The sequence below is a fragment of the Pristiophorus japonicus genome, chromosome 14 (genome assembly GCF_044704955.1).
Source record: "Pristiophorus japonicus isolate sPriJap1 chromosome 14, sPriJap1.hap1, whole genome shotgun sequence".
Lineage (NCBI taxonomy): Eukaryota > Metazoa > Chordata > Chondrichthyes > Pristiophoridae > Pristiophorus > Pristiophorus japonicus.
This window is the reverse complement of record NC_091990.1, coordinates 80,832,569-80,855,320: the sequence shown is the minus strand read 5'-3', so window position 1 is coordinate 80,855,320 and position 22,752 is coordinate 80,832,569. Positions and strand designations below refer to the sequence as shown.

General features: G+C 44.6%; 1 protein-coding gene across 14 annotated transcripts in view; it reads left to right on the top strand.

The window, feature by feature from the left end:
• Positions 1-22,752, top strand: part of LOC139279420 (hatching enzyme 1.2-like) — a 330,762-nt gene that overhangs the window by 30,964 nt on the left and 277,046 nt on the right. For 9 of the 14 annotated variants that reach the window (XM_070898533.1, XM_070898539.1, XM_070898536.1 and 6 more), the window contains exons 2-3: positions 11,829-11,918; positions 12,003-12,033. In XM_070898533.1, the coding sequence (XP_070754634.1) occupies positions 11,850-11,918; positions 12,003-12,033 (100 nt within the window). In that variant the 5' untranslated portion in view covers positions 11,829-11,849. Of the gene's footprint in view, positions 1-11,824; positions 11,919-12,002; positions 12,065-22,752 lie in introns of those variants that run through there. The other 5 variants (XM_070898532.1, XM_070898535.1, XM_070898540.1 and 2 more) reach the window with 3 other exon arrangements.

The following is a 22,752-nucleotide window of genomic DNA, read 5'->3' as shown; positions in this document are numbered from 1 at the left end:
GGCAAATTCCATCGGTCTTTGCCCTGTAGAGTCACCTGTCGATCAACCTGTGAGAGTATACCCGTACGGGATTTTATTTTAGTCATGGTCCATGATTCGAGATTGTCTGGTGTCCTGGTTCCACATTGTACAATATCTCCCGTGCAGAGACGGAGAATTTGCTCTCGTGAGTCGTCGGTTGGGCAGCTGAGTAGTCATCCCCCTGTTTTTGTTACTGTTATCAGCAGGATCACGACTCCTAGCAGCAGGGTTCCGTGCATTCTTTCAATCCTGAAAGACAAAAGGGCTTGCAAACCGTCATGTTACTATCGTGGCTACCAAGGACTCGTGTTATGCCTAAATACCTAAAAGCAGGACAAGCAATCATATGATAATTAGATTAATTAAAATTATGGCTTAAAATTACGGCTAAAACGGTTACGGAACGTCGGGAACGAACGTATTATGGCACTTCAATTATTAGTCCACGTCTATTTCCACTCCCCCTTTTGATTACCGCCGGTAATCAATTTGCAATGATGCATGTGCACCCACGCGTCTCTACCTTCCACCTTTACAGCGGTGGGGGTGGTGAGTAAGACCTGAAATGGACCATCCCATCGGGGCTGGAGATGACATCGCGTCCAATTTTTGATGAGGACGAAGGATCCGGGCTCGATAGGGGATGATCCGTGAGAAGAGGGACGGTCATCATAAGCGGCGCGAACCTGTGAATGAGAGGCTCGCAATGCCTTAGTTAGGGCTAACACATAGGTAGTCATCTCCTCAGTCATGTGATGAAAGTGAACGGCAACTGGAGAATGGTGGTCCCAAGGGGTGCGAAGAGGTCTGCCGTACACGATCTCGGCTGGGGTGAGACGCGTCGTCCCTGTGGGGGTGGAGCGAATCTGAAAAAGAGCTACAGGTAACAATTTTAACCAAGTTGACCCTGTTTGAGAGGTCAGTTTAGCTAACTTGTTTTTAAGAGTCTGGTTGGTTCGCTCGACCAGACCCGCCGCCTGGGGGCGATAGGCACAATGGTGTTGTTGATGTATCCCTAACTGTTGGCACAATTCCTTGTTTACAGCTGCAATGAAATGGGGTCCGTTATCTGAACTAAGGCGACCGGGAACCCCGAAGCGAGGGATAATTTCCTTCAGCAATATCTTAACAACAGTACAGGCTCTATTATCCGTAGTAGGATAAGCTTCAATCCATTTACTAAAAACATCAACAATAACCAACACATATTTATAACACTGACAGCGTGGCAATTCTATATAGTCCATCTGCAAAGTCTCGAAGGGTCCGGCTGGCAAGGGTGTTTTACCTAATAAACATGGTGCCCCCCTTCCAGGATTATGGCGTTGGCAGGTAAGGCAGCAAGGAATAATATTCTGCGCAAACATTTGGAGGCTAGGATGCCACCATGTCTGGAGGAGCAGGTCACTAGTGGCTTTTGCTCCACAATGCGTGGCATAATGAACACATTCAATTACCCAAAGGACCAATTCATCGGACATACAAGTTTGACCAGCGGGTGTGATCCACAACCCGGAGGCAGTATCATATTTACAATCAAGATCGTTCCAAAGTTGTTTTTGTACAGCAGGAGCGTCCTCCTGTAGGCGAAGTACTTCTTTGATGGTTGGCATTGGCTTTTCAGGGGCCGACAAGCTCGGTTTAGAGCTGGACGTCTGCCTCATCATTCGGGGCACAACAATCTGCTGACTCCTTGCAGCACACTTAGCCGCCTCGTCAGCACGGCGGTTTCCGATGTCGATTGGAGAGGAACCGGCAGTATGAGCGGAACATTTAATAACAGCGATTTGTCGAGGGAGCAGAAGAGCAAGTAATAGGTCAGACACAAGCACTTGGCTCGAGATTGGCGTACCGGTTGAAGTTAGGAATCCTCGGTTTTTCCAGAGCTGGCCGAAGTCGTGGACAACCCCAAAGGCGTAACGGGAGTCAGTGTAGATCTCGCCTAAAGTGTCCAATGCCGCCACAACCATAACAGGTAGCTCCTTTCCTCTGACTTTGTTGAGCTAGTCCCCGTCCCTGGTAATAGGCGGGTGGAGCATATGGGGATCCGTAACTGGGCGCTCTTGGCCCGTTAGGGTGGGTCAGGTATCCTTGTCCGTGTACGTCCACCCATCCAGGTGAACAAAACTGAGATTCCATTTGGTATGCCACGCAAACCAAGGTTTGAGGTCTGTCCTTAACAACATATTCTGTCTTTACTTTAGTCAGCAATGAATCTTTTAGCTCAACCGTCGGACCGTCCTTCCAAAAAGCTTTTACCGCTCGAGACATTGCCTGAGTTGTGGCGTCACACCAGTCAAGATTATTGGTCCTTATTGCAGTAGCAACTGATCCAGGAAGGCAGTTCATTAACATAGAACAAAACTGAGGAGAGGGTTGTCCCCTAGAAAACGCCTGGTCTCCTGACTGGGTTCCATATACTTCCTTAAATCTCTCTAAAAATTCCTCGGCTGTCTTGCCCTTCTTTGGTTTCATGTCCAAGACTTTGGTAATATCGACAGGTTTTCGCAGAACTACGTGTACAGCATCCAGAAGCATCGTCTCTGTTCTCGTTATTCACGTGCACTGTTTCTAAGGCATCGTAAGTTTGATGTCCTAAGGCTTCCTTAAATCTGGTCCATTCAGGACCAGTAAGTACCTGTTGTACCAGAGACCAAAGGTCCCTTGAGTCTGCTTGATAGACTCTGATGGTTCGTGACAAAAATTCAATGAACCGTTGAGGACAGGTATTTTTATTCGGGGCGCTGGTTAATATGGACATTAATTCATGGGGTTTCCAAGGTAACCACACTTGTATCATAGCAGGTGGTGGCACATTCAGGCCCCCATCCTCAACAGGCGCTGCCGGTGCCAACGCGCGAGGGTTAGGGACAGTTCTGACGGGCAGCTGTTTCGGCGCGCGTTTCTTCAGGGGTCTTGGTGTCTCCTCGTCATTGTCCCCTTCAACATCGTCAACCCATCCCGACTCTGAATCTGTCCCAGTATCTGATCCTGACACTATCACATCATCCTCATCCCTCGGGGTTGATTTCCCCTTTTTCCCTTTACCACTACGTCGTTGATTTATTTCAAGCTGTTGTAATCTCCTTATTTCCTGTTCAAGTTGACGCCGTCTTTGAGCATGGCTTCTAGTCCCCTCTGCAACGGGTCGACAGAAAACCTCATCATCAGACTTAGTTCCCCGAGACTGTCGTTCTATTCTAGACACATCGTCTAAACTGGGATAAATAAGTGTTATAGCAGCAGTGGCGCCCGGTGTTGGGACATTAGGACTGGAGTAAGGGGGTGGTAGAACTCCGTTCGTCTGTAAATTCGGCACCGGCACATTTACTGCCACAGCCGCGTCAGCCAAGGCATTAACATCGGGTTGTGCCATCGGACGAGGCGGGGGAGCCCCTGGAGTCATATTCCAATTATCCCATTCATCGTCCTCGTCAGCCCCATTCATGCCAAGACCAGCCATTGAACTACGTAGTTCAGTTAAAGATTCCTTGTTTGTTCTATTTCTCTTTTCCTGTGCACATTCCTTTCTTAAAATTTCCAATGGCTTAGGGATTCCCGCATCGGTTAATTTAATTCCTGCCTTGAGAGCATTCTCCAGCCAACTCGCCAGAATATTCTTATCTTTTTCATCTTGACAATGTTGGCGCCAAATTTCAATCAATTTCTTACTCTTTTTCCCGATTCCCTTTTTCCAAATTAATTCTTGGGCGCGTTTAATTGTTTCTAAATCACTTGAACCCCCTAATGGCCATATGTCTGAACCTAATTTCTGATTCAAACCGCCCGACAATTGTCTGAGTTGCTCGTTTTTATCTGGGTGTTTATCACACAACCTCTGCAAAACGCTACTTGAGCCTGTCGTTGTATCAAGTATATTACCCATGACATAACTTATCTTAACCTATGTATTCAACGTTTTGATGGACTCATTAAGTGAGACAATTTCAAATCAGCTAGCACTAAAAGTTTACATGGGCCATACAGAACAAGCAGCTTGTTGGAACATAACAGATTTGTGGCTTTCTCAAAAGCAGTCTCTTGTGATTTCTCCCATACCCAGTCATCTCCCTTGCGTAACAACACATGTAGAGGTTCTAGCAAGGTGCTTAACCTGGGTAGGAAATTACCAAAATAATTGAGTCGTCCCAGGAACGACTGCAGCACCGTCACGTTCTGTGGTCTCGGCGCGTTCTTGATGGCCTCTGTCTTGGCGTCGGTGGGTCTGATGCCATCTGCCGCAATTCTTCTCCCTAAGAACTTGACCTCTGGTGCCAGGAAAACACACTTCGAGCGTTTCAACCTGAGTCCCACACGATCTAGCCGACTTAGAACCTCTTCCAGGTTCTGCAAGTGTTTGATAATGTCCCAACCTGTGATCAATATGTCGTCCTGGAAAACCACGGTGCGCGGAACCGACATTAGCAGACTCTCCCATGTTCCTTTGAAAAATAGCCGCAGCCGATTGAATCACAAATGGGCATCTATTGTAGATGAACAGACCTTTGTGCGCGTTGAGGCAGGTGAGGCCTTTCACCTGGAAGATTCCGCCAGCTGCTGCGTCATGTAGGCCGAGGTCATGTCCAACTTAGTGAACGTCTTCCGTCCTGCCAGCGTCGCAAATAAGTCGTCTGCCTTGGGTAGCTGGTACTGGTCCTCATCGAAAAACGGTTAATTGTTACTTTATCATCTCTACAAATTCTGACCGTGCCATCGCCCTTGAGAACCAGAACAATTGGACAGGCCCACTCGTTGAACTCAACCGGTGCGATGATGCCCTCTCGTTGCAGCCTGCCAGCTGAATCTCCACTTTCTGTCGCATCATGTATCGCACCGCATGTGCCTTGTGATGGTTGGATCATGTACCGGGAACCAAGTAGATCTGCACTTTCGCCACAGAGCAATTTCCAATGCCTGGCTCAAACAACAACGGGAACTTGCTCAAAACCTGGGCATGTGAGGCGTCGCCGACGGACGAAAGCGCTCAGATGTCGTCCCAGTTCCAGCGGAATTTTCCCAGCCAGCTTCGACTGAACAGTGTGAGGCCATCTCCTGGTACAATCCATAGTGGTAATGTTAAGTCCTAGTTCGGGTGGTCAGCTGCATTCGACAATAATCGAGTCAGACACCTTCAATCTTTACGTCTTTATTGAAGCGGCTTCGGACCTGTTGCCAAGCCGCCAGCACAGAGTCTACAGATTCCGGGGCAAGCAGACAAAAGGTCTGCCTACCCTCACAGACGCATCCTTTTATTCTTACAAACCGCAGGAGGTATGGCCCGCTTTATCAATCACAGTGTGTTACTAGGGCTTCATGGATTGATAGCCTGTTTATCTTTAGAACATTTTATGCTTTTACAAGCGGAATTGCAACAAGCAGAATTGCTCAGGGACACCAAGACCTCCTACGTATTAGGATAGCTTAGCTTAATCACGCGAAGCAGATGTGCACCTTATCAAGTCATGGCCATAAACCCTTGTTTATCAGTGATGGTCACACAAGCTACTTTGCCCATTACTTTCTCACGGGAAAGTAAGTCTGTCTTTTCGTATTTTCTTATTGATTCCTAGAACCATTTTATTAACCCTTTCACGATTCTTCCACATACATTCACAGTAGTTTGTGCACTGCTCCATCATAGGAGACTTTTACTGCTGCACTGCCAATTACAGGGATCGGCTCTTTAAGTGTAAGTTCTCAGGTTGGTATGAATCGGGCTCAGCTTGGGCTTTTGTGCCTTGTTGCACCAGAGCCTCTCGAAGGCCTTTTTGCTCATGATAGACCGACTTGCACCAGTGTTCAATTCAACTTTTAACATGATCGGTGTACATTTTGTGGTGAAGGTGTGTACCCTGTACACTTCTGCCTCCTCGGTTCGAGTCTCTAGTTCAGTTTGATCCACCATGGATCGGTCTTCCTCTGCAACGTGGTGGTTTGCAGGGTTTGCAGCTCGTCTGCACATTCGCTGGAAGTGTCCCATTGTTCCACAGCCTTTGCACGCATAGTGTTTGAAGCGGCATTGATGGGCTCGATGATCACCTCCGTAGCGCCAACAAGGTGTTAATTGCCTCGCATTCACACTTGATGGCGGACTCTGAGTCATCTGAGGTCGTGCAGCTACAGGCATGTACGTTCTGCCATATGCATTCCTGCCATAGTACAGTACTTGCCGATGCATCTTTATGCTGCGAAATTTGTTTGGTGTTATCGCTGGTGGACGTAAATGCCTGGGCTATCGTTATGGCTTTGCTCAGGTTCGATGTTTCAACAGTCAATCGTTTGCGAAGGATAACCTCATGGCCAATGCCAAGCACACACAAGTCTCATCATTTGCTCCAGGAATCCACCAAATTCGCAATGTCCTGCAAGGCGCCTTAGTTTGACGACGTAGCTCTCCACTTCCGGGCCTTCAGACCGTTAACATGTATAAAATCGATACCTTGCCATCAGAACGCTCTCCTTCGGATTTAGGTGCTCCAGGACCAGCATACATAGTTCTTCATACAATTTGCTTGTTGGTTTCACCGGAGCAAGAAGATTCTTCATGAGGCCAGAGGTTGTTGCCCTACAGACGTTGAAGAGGATGGCCCTTCGTTTGGCAGCGTTCTCAGTCGAGTCGCTCCACGAAGGCTTCCCAATCGTCACCACCTGAGAATTTCTCCAGAATACCAACAGTTCTCTGCATTTTCGCGTGATGGTTCGTTATCTATGATTCGTCGCCAGTTGTTATGTCTCAAATAAAGCAATGTGACTTTAGTAAGTGTCTCTATTCTGACTCCAGAGTGCCGGCTGGGGTCCCTTGGGATTCCAACGGATGCGCCCTCTGGTGGCGGTAGAATGCTGGTTACAAGGTTTTTCATACATAACAAAAACTGTGGCCTCACCAATACCCTGTACAGTTGTAGCAGGACTTCTCTGCTTTTATACTGTATCGCCCTTGTAATAAAGGCCAGCATTCCATTCGCCTTCCTCATTACTTGCTGTACCTGCATACTAACTTTTTGTGTTTCATGCACTAGGACCCCCAGGTCTCTCTCTACTGCAGCACTTCGCAATTTTTCTCCAATTAAATTAAAATTTGCTTTTTTATTTTTTCTGCCAATGTGGATAACTAACCTCACATTTTCACACATTGTACTCCATCTGCCAAATGTTTGCTCACTCACTTAGCCTGTCTATATATTCCTTTGCAGATTTTTTTGTGTCCCCCTCACAATTTGCTTTCCCACCCATCTTTGTATCATCAGCAAACTTGGCTACATTACACTTGGTCCCTTCATCCAAGTCATTAATATAGATTGTAAATATTTGAGGACCCAGCACAGATCTCAGTGACACCCCACTAGTCACTATTTGCCAACTGGAAAATTATCCTGACTCTGTTCTGTTCGTCACTCCTCTATCCATGCTAATATATTAACCCCAACCCTGTGAACTTTTATCTTGTACAGTAATCTCTTACGTGGCACTTTATCGAATGCCTTCTGGAAATCCAAATACACCACATCCACTGATTCCCTCTTAGCTACCTTGCTCGTTACATTATCAAAGAACTCCAGCAAATTTGTCAAACATGATTTTCCTTTCATAAAACCATGCTGACTCTGCGTGATTGAATCATGCTTTTCCAAATGTCCCGCTACTGCTTCCTTAATAATGGACTCCAGCATTTTCCCAACCACAGATGTTAGGCAAACTGGTCTATAGTTTCCTGCTTTTTGTCCGCCTCCTGTTTTAAATAGGGGCATTACACTTGCGGTTGCCTGCCAGACCTGCCCATCTTTCAGCCATGTCTCAGTAATGGGGGGAGAAACCCTGTGCAGGGATTTACATTTTGAATTCAATGAATTGGGAACCATGAAGCCCAATGGTGGTCGGCCAGGAGTGATCGGGAAGCCGAACAAGTGCAAGATAATATGCAAGTTACAAAGCTTTAGATGAGTTGGAGAAAGGGAGGCTGATGAGAGCATTAGAGAAATAGAGTCTGGAAGTGACAAATTAGTCATCATGTAGTCATTTTCAGGACTTGTACTCACTGGTAAATCTCACTGTGTCACAAGATGATCATTGACTTTCTTATTTCTGCTCAAGGTCTAGAAACACCATGGAGGCTAAGCGGTTTACTTCTTTTGAAAATGGATGCTTCTATACACTGTTCCTCTTGTTTCTCTGCTTTCTGCGATTTTTTAGAAAAATACAGATTTTTGGTAACTCTGCATTGGTTTCAGAAGCTGTTATTCTTGGGCATACTTGAGTAAAGCAGGGATTAGGTAATCTCGCTTCCTCACAATGGAGATCTCCACTTCTATTTCTCTGGTCAGGTTCTTTATTTAGTTAGGTTCTTTTAGTGGTCTTCTTTTGAGTGGTCTGTCTCGTGCAACTTAGCTTCCAGAAAAAACATCTAACAGCCTACACTATTTAATTGGAAAATATTTACTGGTGCTGCACTTTTAGCACTTTTCTTGGAGAGTTAGCACTTTCCTTGGAGAGAGCAGGAGGGAAGATGTAGGAGAAACTAGAGAAACAGATTCAGCACTAGGCCAGCTGTGAGCCTAGGGGTAGGTTTGGCATGGTTGGCAGAAGGAAGCAACAGCGGCAGCTGAATGGATGGTCTGAGTTTTAGTGACAAGGAAGTCTATGAGCTTGTTACACTTGGAGATGAGGGTGGAGGAGGCAGGGAAGAGGTGTGTTAGTACTGATAAAAGTGGATTCTTTTCCCTCAATCTGGTTCAGCGAAATTACTGAGTCAAATACCGTTTCTGCCTTAAACAAAGCAAGCTTTTATTTCAAAACAAGTCTCGATCGAGGACTTTATCAGACAGAAGGAATGCACTGTGATAGATTGAATTCACTTCCTATGGACAAAGTGAGTTTTCATTGTAAAGGGACGACGGTTATACATTTTCGGTAAAAGATAACGAGATACAATTAGAGTGACATCCTATTTCAGCCTACCCTCTTTGATCCCTCTTTACCATTGTCCACTCATAAGCCGATCAAAGAATGGTATGATTTTACACAAAGGCCCATTATGAGTTACTAAGACCTTGAGGTTTTTCTGCAAGCTGTGGGTTTTGTTTCAATATGTGTTAGTGTTGTAACATTTTGCAGTCTTGAGTCTGAGATGTCATGGCTATTCCACCATGAATTCTTTGTTAGCTTATACTGTCCATATATAATTCCCACGTTCTCAACTTCTTGACTTTAATGTCTGTATACATTTAATATCCATGTTCAGTATGCATTCTCAGTACAGAAAAGAAGCTGGGGATTATCTTTTGCAGCACAAATGAAAAACACAATTCACTGACAATACCCATTGTGGCATACTGTAGGAGTGTTCTTTTGGCCACGTCGCAGGTTCCTACAAAAAATTTATCTTACTTTCACCCTCATTAGGAGCTTGTTTTTTGTTAAACTCATCAAGAAAATGAAAGACTTACATTTATATAGTGTCTTTCACGACCGCCGGACGTCTCAATGAAGTACTTTTGGAGTTTAGTCACTGTTGTCATGTCTCATGGCAAAATAAAGTGTCCATTCTCCATATCTGTAAACCATATGTGTAACAGTCTTCATACCATCACCAAACACTGCCGTGCACTTAGCTGTACACAATGTACACCTCGGAACAAATATTGTGTTGGTTGGATTTACTATTTGCCACAAAATTAATATTTAGTGAGTCTTGAGTGGAGAGCAGGTACATTGAATGAGACCCTTCAGTTAAAAATGAATTGACATTGGCTTTACTTGTATACTTTTGGGACCAAGGAGGAACATATTGACAGTTGCAGTGTTGTGATATTACTATATTAAAGCATTACTTAATTGGACATTATCCCTTGTGGATGATTCCTGTTTTGTGACCTTTATTTTGAAAAATTAAGACTATTCTAAAAAGTGGTCAATCTTTTACTTTGTTCTTTCAGTAAAAGTACTGATTTATAATTCATCCTTTTGATTTTTCTACATTTGGAGAACAGTGGCAAGATTGATCATAACCGCATGTACTTTTTTGTTACTTTGTTTCAAAACTTCAAAATTCTATCAAAATGTTAAGTCTTACCTATGCCACATAGAAACATAGAAAATAGGTGCAGGAGTAGGCCATTCGGCCCTTCTAGCCTGTGTGAATGTTTAAAAATGTATAGAGACATTGAAGTTGAGAACGTGGGAATTGTATAGGGACAGTATAAGCTAACAAAGAATTCATGGAGGAATAGCCATGACATCTCAGACTCGAGACTGCGAAATGTTACAACACTAACGTGTATTGAAACAAAACCCACAGCTTGCAGAAAAACCTCAAGGTCTTATTAAATCATGTTATTAACCTGAAACATTAACAGATGGTCTTTGTTTAAAATCAGACCAAACTTAGGTCGGCTTATGAGTGGACAAAGGGAAAGAGGAATCTAAGAGGATAGGCTGAACTAGGATGTCACTCTAGCCCTATCTTGTTATCTTTTGCCGAAAATGTATAACCATCGTCCCTTTACAATGTAACGTCACTTTGTCCGTAGGAAGTGAGTGCGTTCGAACAGACTTGCATTCCTTCTGTCTGATAAAGTCCCCGATTGGGATTTGCTTTTTAAATAAAAGCTTGCTTTGTTTAAAGCACAAACGGTATTCGTTTCAGTAATTTTGCTGAACCAGATTGAGGTAAAAGAATCCGGAAATCAACACCTGCACCGCCATTCAATAAGTTCATGGCTGAACATGAACTTCAGTACCCCATTCCTGCTTTCTCGCCATACCCCTTGATCCCCCTAGTAGTAAGGACTACATCTAACTCCTTTTTGAATATATTTAGTGAATTGGCCTCAACAACTTTCTGTGGCAGAGAATTCCACAGGTTCACCACTCTCTGGGTGAAGAAGTTTCTCCTCATCTCGATCCTAAATGGCTTACCACTTATCCTTAGACTGTGACCCCTGGTTCTGGACTTCCCCAACATTGGGAACATTCTTCCTGCATCTAACCTGTCTAAACCATCAGAATTTTAAACGTTTCTATGAGATCCCCTCTCATTCTTCTGAACTCCAGTGAATACAAGCCCAGTTGATCCAGTCTTTCTTGATAGGTCAGTCCCGCCATCCCGGGAATCAGTCTGGTGAACCTTCGCTGCACTCCCTCAATAGCAAGAATGTCCTTCCTCAGGTTAGGAGACCAGAACTGTACACAATACTCCAGGTGTGGCCTCACCAAGGCCCTGTATAACTGTAGCAACACCTCCCTGCCCCTGTACTCAAATCCCCTCGCTATGAAGGCCAACATGCCATTTGCTTTCTTAACCGCCTGCTGTACCTGCATGCCAACCTTCAATGACTCATGTACCATGACACCCAGGTCTCGTTGCACCTCCCCTTTTCCTAATCTGTCACCATTCAGATAATAGTCTGTCTCTCTGTTTTTACCACCAAAGTGGATAACCTCACATTTATCCATATTATACTTCATCTGCCATGCATTTGCCCACTCACCTAACCTATTCAAGTCGCCCTGCAGCCTCATAGCATCCTCCTCGCAGCTCACACTGCCACCCAACTTAGTGTCATCCGCAAATTTGGAGATACTACATTTAATCCCCTCGTCTAAATCATTAATGTACAGTGTAAATAGCTGGGGCCACAGTTGAGTTTCACCATAGTAAGACACTGGCACTGTTATGAGTACAGTAATTGTAATACCTAGGTATTGTAATCAAGTATTTTTGAAATGTCATTTCTTTTTAAAGTGATATAATGCAAGCCATGTTCTAGAACAATTCTCCACCTTGATCTTGCTCTCTTCGTATAAGGTAGATGTGTCGCTAACAGCAGAAGATGGACTTTATCTTTGGAGTAGTGTTGGCCTTCTCTCTGCAGAGCACCTTATGGAACAATGCAGTTGCGGTAAGAAGTGAATGAGATATTAACATTGTTACTTATGTCCCTAATTATGTAACAACTTTGTAACACATTATTATTCTAATGCAGGTAGAACATTTGTTGACCTCCACATTTCAAGGTTCGTTTCTTGTACAGAATTTCAAGCCCAGGTATTTTCAAATTTGGTGGTATAACTGGATACATAATCTGATGCATGCTTAATCCAAAACTGAAAGAAAAGGAAATATAAAGATTTTTCAATATTTTGTTTTACAGTATATTTTTGAAAGTCATTGTTATTGTGTTGCAAAGTGTCCAATTTTCTAATTGACAACATTACATTGGTTTATTTACAACTGTGAGCCAGTTGGTTTAATTGTAAACATTTTAAAATCAAAAATACCTGAAATGGGAAATGTCGTCTTTCGTATGGTAGTGGCAAATCAGATGTCAGATATCCAGGCCAAAGCATGTAACAGTGTGAATGTCTTGTAGGCTGCCTGCAAGTTTCCTTTAAGGGCAGTGCTCAATGATGTGCTCCATGGTCTGATTAGGAGCTTCACAGTCACATGATGGGGTGCTTTAAACTTCCATCTATGGCGAAGTGGCAGCATCTACCATGACCAGTTCAGAGGTGGTTGATGGTTGTTCACTGTTTGCAAGGAAGGTTTGATCCTTCAGGTTGTGTTGTGGGGTCCCTAAGGAATCCATTCGTATGTCACAGTTCTTCTAAGCATTTCACCATCGGTCATCAAGGCTTACAGGAGATCGTGGAAGGACTTGATGGCCTTCAAGATTTGAGACGGGTTGGTTGAAAGGTTGTTCAAGTCGGCCTGGATCGGCATGTCTTTGCTGGTGTAGTGGCTGTATTCTCTGGAGATTGCATATTCACGGCGTGGGGATGATGGTGTAATGTTTGCAAGCATGGGCAGCCAAGGTGTTGGTGTCGATAAAAGCGTACCGGTGATAATTCTCATAAAATTCAGCTGGACATCAATGGATTTGATATGCGGACTTGATAGCCATGCCGGAGAGCAGTACTCCACTGTAGAGTACACTGGGGCGAGTGCTGCCCTGTGGATCCGACGAGTTTCTGGATCAAGTTGACCCTACTCTTTAGTTTCTTCCCAAGGTTCTGGAGATGTTGTCTATATGACTTGGTGCGATCAAGTGGTGGACAGATTGTGTTTTGCGTGGCCAAGACAATGTCGTCATGGAATGGAAATGTGATGCTGAAGATTCCCTTCTAAAAGTCACCAGAAAAATTTTACATCCAAAAGGTTTAAATTCATAAGTTATTTGGAGGAGCTAAGAATATATTGTTAACAGAAATGCAGTGGATGTTGTTTATGTGGATTTCCAGAAAGTGTTTGATAGGATGCCACATAGGAGACTTTATGATTAAAATGAAAGTGCTTGTTTATTAAAGGAAGTGTGGCAGCATAGATAGGAAGTTGGTTAAATGACAGAAAAGAGAGGAGTGGTAATGGATTTTTTTTTTGTATTGAAGGGATGTAAACAGTGGTTTCTCCTACGGGTCAGTTTAGCAACCATTGCTCTTATCAATATTTCTAAATGGTCTGGACTTTTGTGAATGGACATCATAGCAAAATTTGCAATTAATACAAAAATAGGGAGTGTGCTTAACTGAAGAGGACTAAGTGATTTTGAGGAGGACATAGACAGGTTAGTAGATTGGGCAGATAGATCTTTAATAAAATTTAACGTGCAGAAATAAGAGATGATACAATTTGGGAGGATCAATATGGAGAGGCCATATACACTAACTGACAAAACTTTAAAAGGAATAGAGGAGCGGAGAGACTCTGGCACACATCTTTAAAACTGGAAAGACAAGTATAAAATAATCATGAGATGTTAGGCTTTTGGTTGGGACTATAAAGTTCAAAAGCAAAGAGGTTATTCTATACAAATCATTGGATAAGATGCAGTTGGAATATTATATGGCAGCCTCGTGATTATAGTGTAAGGAAAGGGTTATTCACGTAATACTGTTATTTATATTTCTTTTCATTATTGCAATGCTATTTTTTCACCTTTGTTAAACAGAGAAATATGTAACATCTTAAAATACTTACAAGTAAACAGCAATTTAAGTTAGTGACCACTGAAGTTTTGAACTGTGACAGATCCTTGCAGCACTGGTTAGGTTTTCGTATAATGTAACTACCTGCTTAGTAAATAAATTAATGAAGACGTGGTTCCTTCGTTTCAGGGAGCTGTAATAAATTATATGGATGCAAGAGCAACAGTTAGTCCTGCAAAAGGAAAACACCTGGATAAATATCTTTTTACTTAACATTTTTGTAGAATGGGGGGAGTCAGCCGATGCTGAATGGTACAGAATCAAAGACAGACTTATTATTAAATGTAACGAGAGTAATTTTTGATAAGATAACAAAACAAAATAAGGGAGTTATACTAATGTTGGCTCGATTAGAAAAATAGCTGTTTAATAAGGAAATGTTTATTAACTGAAACTACTGAAGATGTAAGTCCAGTTCATTTTTCTTTAGTTTTTCTTTATATAGAGTTATATTTTAACTTTTGGTTTGCTGAGGTTCACATAGTAGGGGTAAGAGATAGGAAGCCGAAGAAAGTGGAAAGTAAAATGTTTGACATTGGTGAAGAAGTAATCAATAGAAGTATTGTAGAATTATCAGTAATGGGCTAGATTTTCAGGTTTTTGTGATTTCGCCTGTTTTTGGGTGCTATTCACAGACTTTTTTCAGCACTAAGACATGCAACTTTCACCAAACGGCAATTAACTATCGTATTAGATTTTGTGCGGCGGAGCCAAAAGTTCCGCTGTGGGGGAAAAAAAAGGATCCTTCTGCGCATGCGTGTTTTAAAAAAAAAGATCCCTTCTGCGCATGCACAATTTTTTTTCGAATGTTTTTTTTCTTCCCGTGCTTGTCAACTGTCCGATTGCAGGGAGCGTCGCGCATGCGCAGTACACCAGAGACTGAATCAGCCATTTGAGTTTTGATTTCGACCATATAGCAGCACAGAGATATCGAGGAAGACAGGCATCGGGCCAGAAGGTTCACTATGGAGGCAAACGACACACTGGTTACTACTGTGGAGAGCAGATGGGGAGATCTAAGTAGGAGGGATGGAACTAGCCCCCTCCCAGCAATATTCAGAAAAATCTGGGCGGAGATTGCAGAGGAGGTCTCTTCCTCTGGAACTGTAGCAAAAATGGTGGACCAGTGCAGAAAAAAATTTAACGACCTCACGAGGGTTGTCAGAGTGGTGTCACTGTCGACGGAGAGTGTCCAGCTCAGCCAACAACTCCTCAAGGCCCTAGAAACATAGAAAATAGGTGTAGGTGTAGGCCATTCGGCCCTTCCAGCCTGCACCACCATTCAATAAGATCATGGCTGATCATTCCCTCAGTACCCCTTTCCTGCTTTCTCTCCATACTTCTTGATCCCCTTAGCCGTAAGGGCCATATCTAACTCCCTCTTTAATATGTCCAATGAACTGGCATCAACAAATCTCTGCGGCAGGGAATTCCACAGGTTAACAACTCTCTGAGTGAAGAAGTTTCTCCTCATCTCAGCCCTAAATGGCTTATCCCTTATCCTAAGACTGTCCCCTGGTTCTGGACTTCCCCAACATCGGGAACATTCTGCCCGCATCTAACCTGTCCCGTCCCATCAGAATCTTATGTTTCTATGAGATACCCTCATCCTTCGAAACTCCAGTGTATAAAGGCCCAATCTCTCCTCATATGTCAGTCCTGCCATTCTGGGAATCAGTCTGGTGAACCTTTGCTGCACTCCCTCAATAGCAAGAATGTCCTTCCTCAGATTAGGAGACCAAAACTGAACAAAATATTCCAGGTGAGGCCTCACCAAGGCCCTGTACAACTGATGTAAGACCTCCCTGCTCCTATACTCAAATCCCCTAGCTATGAAGGCCAACATACCATTTGCCTTCTTCACCGCTTGCTGTACCTGCGTGCCAACTTTCAATGACTGATGTACCATGACTCAGGTCTCGTTGCACCTCCTCTTTTCCGAATCTGTTGCCATTCAGATAATATTCTGCCTTCGCGTTTTTGCCACCAAAGTGGATAACCTCACATTTATCCACATTATACTGCATCTGCCATGCATTTGCCCACTCACCTAACCTGTCCAAGTCACCCTGCAGCCTCCTAGCGTCCCCCTCACAGATCACACCCCACCCAGTTTAGTGTCATCTGCAAACTTGGGGATATTACACTCGATTCCTTCATCCAAATCATTGATGTATATTGTAAAGAGCTGGGGTCCCAGCACTGAGCCCTGCGGCACTCCACCAGTCACTGCCTGCCATTCTGAAAAGGACTCGTTTATCCCGACTCTCTGCTTCCTGTCTGCCAACCAGTTCTCTATCCACATCAGTATATTACCCCCAATACCATGTGCTTTGATTTTGCACACCAATCTTGTGTGGGACCTTGTCAAAAGTCTTTTGAAAGTCCAAATGCACCACATCCACTGGTTCTCCCTTGTCTACTCTACTAGTTACATCCTCAAAAAATTCCAGAGAATTTGTCAAGCATGATTTCCCCTTCATAAATCCATGCTGACTTGGACCGATCCTGTCACTGCTTTCCAAATGCACTGCTATTTCATCCTTAATAATTGATTCCAACATTTTCCCCATTACTGATGTCAGGCTAACCGGTCTATAATTATCTGCTTTCTCTCTCCCTCCCTTTTTAAAAAGTGGGGTTACATTAGCTACCCTCCAGTCCATAGGAACTAATCAAGAGTCGATAGACTGTTGCAAAATGATCACCAATGCATCCACTATTTCTAGGGTCACTTCCTTAAGTACTCTGGGATGCAGACTATCAGGCCCTGGGGATTTATCTGCCTTCCATCCCATCAATTTCCCGCCCAATAAGGATATCCTTCAGTTCCTTCTTCTCACTAGATCTTCGGCCCCCTCGTTCTTCCGGAAGGTTATTTGTGTCTTCCTTCGTGAAGACCAAACCAAAGTATTTGTTCAATTGGTCTGCCATTTCTTTGTTCCCCATTATAAATTCATCTGAATCCGACTACAAGGGACCTACGTTTGTCTTCACTAATCTTTTTCTCTTCACATATCTATATGAAGCTTTTGCAGTCAGTTTTTATGTTCCCGCAAGCTTCTCCTCGTACTCTATTTTCCCCCTCTTAATTAAACCCTTTGTTGTCCTGCTGCTGAATTTTAAATTTCTCCTAGTCCTCAGGTTTGTTGCTTTTTCTAGTCAATTTATATGCCTCGTTCTTGGATTTAACCTATCCTTAATTTCTCTTGTTAGCCACGGTTGAGCCACCTTCCCCTTTTTATTTTTACTCCAGATGTACAATTGCTGAAGTTCATCCATGTGATCTTTAAATGTTTGTCATTGCCTATCCACCGTCAACCCTTTAAGTATCATTTGCCAGTCTATTCTAGCCAACTCACGCCTCAAACCATCGAAGTTACCTTTCCTTAAGTTCAGGACCCTAGTTTCTGAATTAACTGTGTCACTCTCCATCTTAATAAAGAATTCTGCCATGTTATGGTCACTCTTCCCCAAGGGGCCTCGCACAACAAGATTGCTAATTAGTCCTTTCTCATTACACAACACCCAGTCTAGGATGGCCAGCTCCCTAGTTGGTTCCTCGACATATTGGTCCAGAAAACCATCCCTAATACACTCCAGGAAATCCTCCTCCACCGCATTGTTACCAGTTTGGTTAGCCCAATCAATATGTAGATTAAAGTCGCCCATGATAACTGCTGCACCTTTATTGCATGCATCCCTAATTTCTTGTTTGATGCTGTCCCCAACCTTACTACTACTGTTTGGTGGTCTGCACACAACTCCCACTAACGTTTTCTGCCCCTTTTGTATTCCGTAGCTCCACCCATACTGATTCCACATCATCCAAGCTAATGTCCTTTCTTAACTATTGCATTAATTTCCTCTTTAACCAGTAATGGCACTCCGCCTCCTTTTCCTTTCTGTCTATCCTTCCTAAATGTTGAATACCCCTGGATTTTGAGTTCCCAGCCTTGGTCACCCTGGAGCCATGTCTCCATGATGCCAATTTTACATCATACCCGTTAACTGTTATCTGCGCAGTTAATTCGTCCACCTTCAGGCTTGTCCTTCTAACACACTTTGCCGCTTTAGAATTTTGGTGTAATGTGGCCCTGGTTGGATTCCCGTGAGCATCACAACATTCACTGCGACCATTACGGAGATAGGGTCAGAGATTGTCCGAGCGAGCCGCGAAACCTGCATGGCTGTCAACTCGCGGGTCAGGTGCCAGGCCGTCCATATCCTAAGCTTCTCCAATTGATCCCCGCATCGTGTCTCCATGGTCTCTCTTCCCCCTTTTTCCCCCCCCACCTCCCAAATAAGCAGGACTCTGGCCACTTTGCTGCATGAACTGGTGCCACTTTGGGTGGGAGAGTGTGAGGGGTAAGGGGGGGTGGGGGGAAAAACACCCTGTGTTAAAAGACGTTTGGGTACGGGTTGTTGTGTTCTTGTTCCTGTTATTTTATTGACGTTTTCAATGTTTATTAAAGTTTGTTTTAATGTTTACAAAGTTGGAAAAGTTTACATTTTTGATAAAATCTGTTGTTTACCTTAACCATTCCTGTGTAGTGTCTCATTTGCAGAATAAGAGAGGGAATAGTTAACATGGTGGGATAGAGTGGCCAGGCAACGGTCAAGCGTGCCGTTCACTCTTCAAGCAAACCATGCAGTTATCAGCTGCTGACGTAAGGCTTTTGCAGCGGCAAAATTTCCGCGATGCCTCCCCTGTGATGGTGGTGGTGGCATGGGTTCCTCGCAAGGCTTCTCATCCTCCTTCTCCTCCTCCCTCTCCTCAGGTGGTTCTGCAATCCTCTTTGGCAATTCCTGTCCCCTAATGATAGCCAAGTTGTGTAGTATGCAGCATACCACAATGAACTCAGACCTGCTGAGGGGAGTATTGCAGGCAGCCTCTAGAGTAGTCCAGGCATCGGAAGTGCTGCTTGAGCACTCCATTTGTCGGTTCGACGATGTTGCGTGTGGCTGCATGACTCTCATTATAGCTATTATGAATGACTCCACGGGGCAATGTGTTGTACTCAAAGTGTAGTGACCTTGGTCCTTTACTCGTAACTCCAGAGTGAGGCAGCCACATGGTGGCTCCCCTTTTAGACAGCCCCTGTCACCAGGGCAGGAAACCCCGGTCTCCACCAGTTGCACCCTCTAGTGGTGCCAGCATGTATATACACAGTGTAAACTTTATTGATTGTACATCAGGTAAACACGATTCCAATCTATACTCTCTTTGCAGTCACTGTATAGTTGCATATCTATAGTCTGCATATATAACCATAGCGATGTTCGGCTTCTGTCTGAGGGTTCCAGAGGGTGGGGGGGTTAATGAACCCAGGTGGCGAGGCCATAACCTTTGTTTCCCAGCATCCAGCCCTTGCCTTGTGGTTGATGCTGCAACAGACCTGAGTCCGTGCTCTCACGCAAGGTGAATTCATTGTGGATGCTCCCTGGATATTGGGCATTGACTGCCATCATGCACTGAGTATGGTCACAGACAATCTGAACGTTCATGGAGTGGAATTCCTTCGGTTTCGGTAAACCTCTTGATTGTGTAAAGGTGCTTGCAGGGTGATGTGCGTACAGTCAATGGCATCCTTAACCTTGGGGAAGCCAGCAAATCGTCCAGAAAATCTTCATTCTGGGCCTCCTTGGTCATTGGGAAGTTTATGAAGTCCATTCTGTGTTCGTACAGTGCAGTGGTCACCTGGTGAATGCTGCAATGTGTAGCATGCTGGGAGATGGAGCATATGTCGCTCGCTGATGCCTGAAAGGAGCTGGAGGCATAGAAGGCAAGTGCCGCAGTCACCTTCACATCGATAGGCAGTGCAGTCCTGTTGCTGCTGGTAGGCTGTAAGTCTGCCTTTTATGAGCTGGCATTATTGCTGTCAGCACTTCATTTCGGAAGCGCAGCCTTGTAACACACTGTGCCTCAGGTAGCTTGCAGGTATGAGCGCTGTTCCCTGTAAACTTGTTGGGGGTAAGGCCTGCTCCCCATACATCTGTGACCTCCTTGATTATGTTCAACATGATCATCAATAATCTTTCTTGCAGCTCAACGCTGTATAAATATAGTAGCCAGTAAGAATGGCAGACATAGTATAACTCCTATCTTTTAAAATGTCCTTTACAACACTTTACTGTGAAAAATGCAACCTTCTTCCCCCAATCCTTTGGCAGCAATGGCCACTATATAATTGGCTTATGTCCCAAGACAATGACGGATGGTTTAGTAAACCTTCTAGAAATTCCACATGTATGGATGATTAGTCATAGTTGTGTATCTGTAAAGCATGCACTCTCATGTTCCACCACTAGGGAGCTCATCCTCTGAAGTCCCAAGGGATCCCAGCATTGGGAACACTGTATATAAGTCGGTCCCTAAGGCCTGTTCCTCACTCTGGAGTGTCTTATTAAAGACTGAGGTCACTGTTACTTTAACCTCCCTGTGTGCAGCCTCATCTGTGTTAGGAACACAGTGGTCAGAACAGGCTGCACTTGTCCATCCCTTTCCCCACCCCTCCACTCACTCTCACCACATGAAGAAAATGCAACATTATGATCTGCAGACGAGTTTTTAAAGGTTTGGTGGCTAGGAGTGTGAAATCGAGTGATGGTGTTTCTTTTTCACTTTCCTCCCTCTTGTCAATCACTGGCTGGGAAGGCTGCATTTCTTGAGTGTGTGAAATGAAGAAGGCGCAAGGGTGGAGTTGTGGTAAAGGGAGGGTGGGAAATCGAGGTGCATGCGAGAAAGAGGATAATGTATGAGGATACCAGCATCTTGTATTCTTTCAGTCCTGCCGCTGGCCAGGTGCTCAGCCATGACCCTACCAAGAATGGCCAGCACAGTCTCCTCCAAGGGGGTGAGGTGAAGGTAGGAATGGGAGGTGTGCCTTGTGTTTGGGCACTAGGTTGTTGGTGGGGTGGTGGCGACACTGCTGGCAATGACAGCCTCGGTAATCTGGTCCGACATCATTCCTTCTGGAGGGCCTCCTGGCCCCTGTGGGTAGAGGACCTCTCTTGCAGTGTTGACTCTGCATAAAGCTCACCTGGGTGCCCCCTCCCTGGCTTGCTGAGCCATTTGTGATGGTGCTCAAGCACTTTTCCCATTTTTTTTTAGGTGCAGCAGTCAATACAGCTTTAAGAGCTGAAAACTGCCGTTATAGAATTCTTTTAAATTTTTTCAGAAGGCAATTGAGCTCTAAGGGTCAAGAACTGCCTATTTTTTTAAATTATATTTATTTAATTTTTGAAAGTAGCTGAATTCCCCTCAGCAGCTTGGATCATTGCACTTTCTCCATTTTGAGTTTGCAAACCCTCCCGTCAAGGCTCTGATGTGACCAGAACACTTAAGGAGCTTTTACACTGGGATTAAAATTCCAAGGGCTGCATTTTAGGGCCCCTTGTGAGTCTGGTAGTGCCTGGAGGGGTGGTAAAGAGTGTTTTAAGGCGTAATGGCAGGAGGCCAGCTTTTACCACCCGGTCGGCAAATTCGGCTCGGGGATTGCGGCGGAGCAAAAACTTACTGCCCTACCCTTTAGTTTCATTGAGATCATGACGTCGATCGTCGTGCAACGCTTCACTAGCGCTCCGGTTGAAAAATTAGGCCCTAACGCCGCGTTATATGCCCACCCGAGGAGATGTCTGAAAAATCAGGCCGTCTCACGGTCTAGTAGGCGGTATTTGCGATGTTTTTAATTTGAGGGAGGAGGATCCTACATCACAGGTCACGTTGACTGCAACTTTTGTGCACAGCACGCCACAAACTCCAAACCATAGTTGACACCTTCACTGAAGCCTAAGAGTCTGGGCCTTACATTAAACATCCGTAAGACAAAGGTTCTCCACCAATCTGCCTCCACCACACAACATTGCCTCCCTGCCCCGATTATCAAGATGCATGACGAGACCTTGGACAATATGGACCAGTTTCCATACCTCGGGAGCCTACTGTCAGCAAGGACAGACATCAATGACAAAGTCCAACACTGCCTTCAGTGTGCCAGTGTAGCCTTCGGTCCCCTGAGGAAAAGTGTTTGAAGACCAGGATTTCAAATCCGGCACCAAGCTCATGGTCTACAGAGCAGTAGTGATACCCGCCCTTCTATATGCTTCAGAGACATGGACTATGTCCAGTAGACAACTCAAAGCACTAGAGAAGAGCAAAATCCTGCAAATCCACTGGCAGGATAGGCATCACAACACCAGTGTTCTCTCTCAGGCCAACATCCCCAGCATCGAAACGTTGACCACGCTCGATCAGCTCCAATGAATGGGCCACATTGTCCGCATGCCCCATGCTAGACTCCAGAACCAAGAACTTTACTCTGAGCTACATCATGGCAGGTGAGACCCAGGAGGGCAGAGAAAATGCTTCAAGGACACCCTCAAAGTCTCCTTGAAAAAACGTAATAACCTCACCAACTCTTGGAATGTCTGGCCCAAGACCGCTCAAAGTGGAGGAGAACCACCGGAGAAGGCGCAGAACACTGCGTCAGGTGCACGCGGAAGCAAAGCACAAACACCGGAATGAGCATGCGACAAACTAAGCACCCCACCACCCGTCCCTTCAACCACCACCCGCCCCACCTGTGACAGAGACTGTCGATCCCGCATTCGTCTCATCAGTCACCTTGGAACTCATATTAGTGTGGAAGCAAATCATCCTCGACTCCGGGGGACTGCCTAAGAGAAGAGCATGAAGCTCTGTACTTTTATCTGCCATTACAGTGTCCTTACATCTTTCGTGAATGAATT